Source organism: Gavialis gangeticus, unplaced genomic scaffold, assembly GCF_001723915.1.
Source record: "Gavialis gangeticus isolate Ggan-Ray unplaced genomic scaffold, GavGan_comp1, whole genome shotgun sequence".
Classification (NCBI taxonomy): domain Eukaryota; kingdom Metazoa; phylum Chordata; order Crocodylia; family Gavialidae; genus Gavialis; species Gavialis gangeticus.
In genome coordinates this window covers 46,189,135-46,196,306 of record NW_017729032.1, presented here as the reverse complement: position 1 = coordinate 46,196,306, position 7,172 = coordinate 46,189,135, and the positions used below count along the sequence as shown (strand labels likewise).

At 51.3% G+C, this 7,172-nt stretch overlaps 1 protein-coding gene across 2 annotated transcripts in view; it reads left to right on the top strand.

Annotated features, from left to right (window-relative positions):
• Nucleotides 1-374: 374 nt before the first annotated feature.
• The window catches only part of LNX2 (ligand of numb-protein X 2), a 40,359-nt gene continuing 33,561 nt past the window's right edge, over nt 375-7,172 (top strand). For both annotated transcript variants that reach the window (XM_019525097.1, XM_019525096.1), the window contains exon 1: nt 375-873. In XM_019525097.1, the coding sequence (XP_019380642.1) occupies nt 473-873 (401 nt within the window). In that variant the 5' untranslated portion in view covers nt 375-472. The remainder of the gene's footprint in view (nt 874-7,172) is intronic.

The following is a 7,172-nucleotide window of genomic DNA, read 5'->3' as shown; positions in this document are numbered from 1 at the left end:
ACATTTGATTAATTGGTCACATAACATTTATTCTACAATGGGATATTTTTATCTTAGTCACTGATTACTCGCACCTAGAAAGGTAGCATAATATAGTATCCCTGCTGTTTACATGAAAGTTCTTTTGTAGGTGCAAGCTTTGCCATGTAACACCTGACAGCAATAAAATGTTTCTTTTGTAAGACAATCAATACTATAGATTTTTTTTTTCCATTTTATTCTCTTATGATGAATTTTCTAACTGGAAAAACAATCTGTTAATCTGATTATGGCATTTGAATATATTTTTTGTAACCAAGAGCAATTTAAGTAGCTCTAATCATAGTTTTCATATTTATACTGCCTGAATAATTTTAATTTTCTTGACTGTTGCAGAAAATGACACTTCATGAAAGAATACAAGTCATGTGTCTTTAGAAAGAAAAAAAAGACTACCAAACAAGTCTAGCAAAATCTGCCCTTGTTTGGTACAATGGGTACCACAAATGATGAAATGGCTTCAGTGGAGCACAACCCTTCCTTGAACCCTCTGTGCTTTGAATGCGGCCAACAGCACTGGACAAGAGAGAACCACTTGTACAACTATCAGAATGAAGTGGATGATGACCTGGTCTGCCATATCTGCCTTCAGCCCTTGTTGCAGCCACTGGATACCCCTTGTGGACACACATTCTGTCACAAGTGCCTAAGGAACTTTTTACAGGAGAAAGATTTCTGTCCATTGGATCGGAAAAGGCTCCATTTTAAGCTCTGCAAGAAATCCAGTATCCTTGTTCATAAACTGTTAGACAAATTATTTGTTTTATGCCCCTTTTCTTCAGTATGTCAGGAAGTAATGCAACGATGTGATCTGGCAGCACATCTTAAAAACAGGTGAGCAGTGGAGGAGGGTACATGGTACATCTATTGCGTAAAAAAGATTTTGTAGGGCTTTTATATCAAAAATTTATCAAAAATAATTGGTATGTGAGATGTTTAGTAATTATGCTCCTTGAGAAGATCAACAGCCCATTGTGATTTGTTTGTTTGTTTATTTTAAGGAGGTAAAGATTTCCCTAATAAGACTTTTTTTTTTTTTCTCCTTCCTTCACCTTTAATCCTGTTTGGAACACTGCCATCTCCTAGTCTATGGACAGACTTTCAAAAAGTCCGAGCCTGAATTGATTCAATCTTTGCATGTTAGTTTAACCTGCCTAGGTTGAACTGGTTTGCAACTGTAAAGACATTCCCTCTGGACTGAAGAAATACAAGCACATGCCTACAGTGGCTAAAAATAGAAGGCAGGGGGTGCTAGAGCATCCCTCTCTTCTCTTCCACAGTGCTGAATTGAGGGGAGGGTGTGGCCAAGCCCCAGCAGGGCACTCTGATTAGGGAGTGGTGTAAACCCCACCCTGGCCTGCATCATCCCAGGCTTTTCCTTGCTTACTACTCAAGGGGCAGGAGTGTTTCCAGCCCCCAGCCCCTTGCTAGCACTCTGAGGTAGAGGGCAGGTGTGCAGTGTATGCATCTGTTGATGATGCTGAGCTTTTCAATCTCCATCTCCCTGCTGCTTCATACCAGCTGCAAACCAGTATTGGGATAATTGGGGATCCTGGTTTTCTCTGATTTAAAAATTACAAATTCTCTAATTTAAAAACCCCAGATCTGTGATTAAAAATTAAAGGCTCCCTACAATCCCCACCAGCACTGCTGGTGCCCCGCACTCCTCCCTACAGCCTCAACAGCCCTCCTGATGCCCCTCACAACAGCCCCCCAGACACTGGCACAGACATGCAGACACAGAGGCGCACACAGACACTGACACCCACCCCAGCAGGTAAGTGTGTGGGGGGCTGAAGGGGCAGGGGGGGAAGGGAAGGTGCTGGGGGGGTGATCAAAAAGGGGGGAGCATGCCCCTGTGCCTACTCCCAGGAGCAGGGCAAAGGGGTGAGGGCAGGGGTGCCACTCTGAGGGCCACACACATGCTGGCCAGCCTGACAGGGTTCGCACACGGAGGCCACCACCTCAACTCTGCCACTGCACCCTGTGCTACCATCCCACAGCTACCTGCACCACTTTGTGGGCAAGTGGCGCTGGGTGCGGCAGCAACAGTGCAGTGGCAGCCACCGTGCGCGGACCATATACGTGCCGCCCAGCCAGGGGGTGGAAAGGGGGACTTGCAAGCCGCTGCTGCCACAGCACCGCTGCTTATGCCCCGAGACCAGCTGCACAGCTCTGTGGCAGTGCGGGGTGGTGGTGGTGGTGGCTGCGTGCTAGCTGAGGGTCTTTGTGGGTAAGTGCTGCCACTGCGGAGCTATACCCTTTGCCTCTGGATCCTAGAGGTAAATGGGGCTTGAGGGCTGTGGGGCAGGGCTGGGGAAGATGGTTGGGGGCTGAGGGAGCAGGGGATGCTGCTGGCCTCAGGTGGCACACCGTAGCCAGAAGCAGGGCCAGGATGATGAAGGCAGGGGTACAGGGGGTGAGGGCAGCGGTGCCCCTCTGTGGGGGGCTTTGTGGGCAAGTGATGTGGGGCACAGTGGGGTGGTGCCCTCCATGTGCAGGCTGCACATATGCCCCTGGCCACCTGCCCGGGGGAGGAGGAGGCTGGCATGCAGTCAGCTACACATCTCCGTGGCCAGCTCTGCAGCGGCGGTGAGGGATGAGGGTTGGGGGGGGCTCATGCACAGCAGTCGCTGCTGCTTACCTATAGGTCTATGCCAGCAGTGATGGCCGCTGCCTACAAAACCTCCCTGCACCGCTGTGGAGCTGTGCCCAGAGCTGTGCAGCCGGCTGCAGGGTGGCAGCAGCAGTGTGGTGGTAGTAGGGCGGCGCACAGCCATCCTCATCACCATCCCGCGCCATGGCCATGGCCATCACCACACTGCCATTGCCACCCTGTGACCAGCTGCGCTGCTCCGCAGCGCAGTGGGGAGGTTCTCTATGCAGCAGCCCTTACCGCTAGCATGGGCAACCTCACAGGTAAGCACCAGCGGCCGCTGTTTGCCAGTAGTGATGGCCACTGCATACAAAACCTCCTGCTGCTGCTGCGGAGCTGTGTGGCTGGCCGCAGGATGGCAGCGGCAGTGTGGTGGCAGCCATGGCTGTGGCGCAGTGAAGCACGGGATGGTGGTGGGGATAGCTGTGTGCTACCCGGATGCCACCACGCTGCTGCCACCACCCTGCAGCCAGCTGCATAGCTCTGAGCATGGCTCCGCGGTGGTGCAGGGAGGTTTTTGTAGGCAGATCTCTGCCTACCCGAGTGGTTTCCTGACAGCCAGGAGCAATCCCAGCACACAGGGCTGCCCATCCCCAGAGGGGAACTCTTTCTCTTCCTCCCTCTCCATCACTGCCACTGGGCAGGGAGCGGGGTTCTGTTTGGCACTGGGGGGGACTCTTCCCCCTGCTCCTCCCCCACCACCAACACAAGGTGAGGAGCTGGGGCTCTATGCGATGCTGCCCAGCCTCAGAGGGACTTTTCCCCACCACTCCCCACCCCCACTTTGCGAGGCAGGGAGTGGGGTTCTGTTCAGTGCTGAGGGGAACTCCTTCCCCTCCTCCTCCCCACCAGGCTACAGTGCGGGGAGGGGTGCTCTGTGCAGCACTGCATGGGCTAGCCTAGTTGGGGTGCAGGGATCGGCTGTAACAGAGCCGCAGCTGCTGGGGGTAGCCCTGCCCCCCCCAGCAGCTGCGGCCTGGACTAGCCTCGCTCATCCCTGGTGAAGGCAGCTGTACAGCGGGGCCAGACAGGGCTGCAAGAGCAGGACCACCCCTGGCAGGTGCAGCTTGGTGATGGGGACGCTGAGCCGTGTCAGTGAGTACAGCCTGGTGTATGTGGTCAGTGGCTGGCTGGGCTGCAGCTTACCGAAGCCGGGTTGGAGGGGCCGTGGGCCAGGAGCCCAGCAGCTGCCAGGCACAGAGGCTCACTGAGGCCCCGGGTGAAAGGGGCAGGGAAAAGGGTTCATTCGTCCCTCCATCCCTTCTGGTCCCTTCTGCCAGCCACAAAAGCCACTGCTACAAGCTTCTCCCCTCTGCTCCCTGGCAGACAGGCAGACCCTGGCTGTGGTGGGGAAGGAGAGAAGAATAAATCCCCCTCTCTGCCCACTTTGCTTTAACAGGACTATGCTAGCTGGTGTCTCACCATGTTCTGTCCCTGCTGAGGCTTGAACAGAGGAGTGGGGCCAGCCCTGCTGTGGAGCAGAGAGTACAGGCCCACCCAGAGAGCATGCTGGGATGCTGGAGGGCTCTGATCTAACTTAAAACAGGAAGGGGTCTGGGACAGACATTGTATAAACTAGTTTGAGCTCAATCAGTTATGTCTGATACTACATTCAACCAGATTTATCTCAGACTGGTTTCGGCCATTTTGAAGCTGGTTTATGTGCACTGAATGTCTGTTCTGTTACAGATTTAAACCAGTTTCTGATCACTTAAACCAATTTATGTGTAATGTCGGTCCCTAGCCAATGGGGGTAAGGCACTCTGAATTTTGCGTGATTGGGTGCCTTATGGGTAGCTGTGAGTTGTGCTGTTGCATGGTGGGACCCATCTGTTTGGCTAGGGTGACCGTACATCCTGGTTTGGCCAGGACAGTCCTGGATTCCATAGGCTGGTCCCAGCCGGTTGGTTAAAAGTCCTGGGCTGGAGTCCAGTGGGGCATGATGTGGCAGACAGGCACCACTGCTGTTGTGTGGGATCAAGGAATGCAGGGACTTTGGATATGCAGTATCTTAGGGGGTGCTTGTAGGTGTGCAGGGAGGCTGCTGCAATGTGCTGTAATTATAGCATGTCAGAGCAGATTCTATTAATCGAATCTCATGGAGCATGCTAACTAGTGCACTCCAGCAGCCTCTGTCTTGTGTATCAGTGTCCCCCCACTTCAAAATGGCAGTGTGGGCACTTTAACTAAAGCTCATTCAGTGAGTTTTAAAGCACCCCCATTGCCATTTTGAAGCATGGGGATGCTGATACACGAGACGCAGCAGGAGCTTTAATTAGAGTGGATATTGGAGCTGCTTTAATTAAAATGCCCCTCCTCTGGAGAACATGTAAAAATGCCCAGGGTGACCATGTATGCCCACTTTGTTCCTGCAGAGCAGCAGCAGTGCATGCCCACTCATCTGTTTGGTACTATGCTACTTTGCCTCCCCGCTGGACTCCAGCCCAGGACTTTTGACCAACTGGCCAGGACCAGCTTATGGAATCCAGGACTGTCCTGGGCAAACTAGAACATATGGTCACCCTATTTTTTTATAGGCATGAGCTGTATGTGGTGGCAAGGAGCAGAGCCAGACCAGGCCACCTCTATCACATGGGGGCCCCCTGCAGCTCGTGCAGCTCCGGGCACTTGCATCCGCCATGGAAGCAAAGCTCCAGGCAATGGAGCTGGCTGCCTTCCCTGCTGTGCAGGTCCTGGGACTCCTCCAGAAGTTGAGGGGAGCCCGGTCCCCTGCTTCCCAGCAGAGTCCCGGGACCTGCATGTGGTGGTAGCGAGTGGGGAAGGCAACTGGCTCCATCATATGGAGCTTTGCTTTGGTTGTGAGCACCAGTAGCTGCACGTGTGCTGCAAGGAGCCCCATGCAATAGAGGTGGGCCGGCCTAGCTGCGCAGCTTGCTGCCACGTGCAACTCTGGCCAGAGCCGTGCACTGCCAGGCAGCAGTGCCTGCATGAGTCACAAGTTCTCCAAGGTCCTGCCACCTGCTGCTGCTGCCAGCAAAGGGGGCTGTCCACTATGGGAGGGTGAGTGTGTCCCCACACCCAACCCTCCTTCACACCCACACTCTGCCCACCTGAGCTCCCTGTCCCCACTCAGCTGCAGCTCCCTGTCTCCCCCTTCTTGCCCCTGTCACTTCCCTACCTGCTACCCAGAGTGAGTGCTGGAGCAGGGAGATGAGGAGGAGATGCTGGATGCCAGGGAAGCTGAGCAGGTCCCCCAGCGGCTGCAGCACTGGCAGTAACAGCCCCACCTGGAAGCTGTATGCTGGCTGGGCTGGGCTGGGCTGGGCTTTTTCATGCATGAGGATGGGAGCGAGGTGTTCAGGCTGGGCAGGGTAGAATTAATTGGTGAATGTCCACAGGCTGGATAAAATTGCCTGGCAGGCCATATTTAGTGGGATTAGTGGAACAAAATGGGTTTGCATGAAAACTGTAAACCCTACCATGCTGGTTAAACAAATACTGTGTTCTTGGTACTGGTGAAGTAATGTAAAATGTGTGAAAAATTCCTCTGCATTCTTGGTAAGATATTAGCTATGAGTAAATGTTTTTAGGGCCTTCTGTTGCAAAGACTTAAAACAAAACTGATAATGTAATTTATGGTCTCCCTCTTGTCTGGCACCCAATACATTACAATAGTGGTCCCCTGGACATAGTGAGCAAGCAGTACGCTCAAGGTTGCATCCTGTTTTGCTCTTATTGTCAACCTCAGTTTTAACTTATTAATTTCCTGTCACTGAGCAGTGTTTGTTGCTGAGGAGCTATGATTTGGGGACTAATATTTTATGATACCAATAGAAGGACATGATACAGGAAAAAAAATAAACCACCAAATTCAGATGAAGTAGATGTTTATATTTCCCAATTTCTACTGTCTATGCAATGGAGGAAAACCTAATTGGAAGGATGTTCAGCTAGAGTGAAAATGTCACTGGGTGCCTTTCATTGTTTTGTTTCTAAATAATCTGTGGGATACTTTCAGGGAACAAGTAGGTGTCTTTAAATAATTACCATTGTATGACTGCAGTGTGGCCAAGTACTGTCAAATCTGGTTTATGGACAGTACAGCAAGAACTAAAATGTATTTGCTGCAAGAATTAAAATGTAATGATCTTTATGAACCAGCATGCAGCAAATGAGGAAAGGAATCTGGCTGCTGGTAAATAGCACATCTGAGTGCTTGAAAAATTTCAAACATAAAATGGGGAAAGGAATATAGGCAAGGGCTAAGAAATGATGGCTGTGAAGGAAAAATCTGATGCCAATTTTGTTTCTACACAGAACACAATATATTTATACCTGTCTGTTTTATCTTTAGTTTAGGTGTCTTTACATGTATGTTTAATTTTTAAGTGTTTTATGTGTACTGGGAATTCCAGTAAAGCCTTTACCTGTTTGTCTATAGGAAGGTCTGAGAACTGCAGTGAAATAAAACTTCTTTCTAATTCTTGGCAGCAAATTTCATATGGGGGGGGGGGGG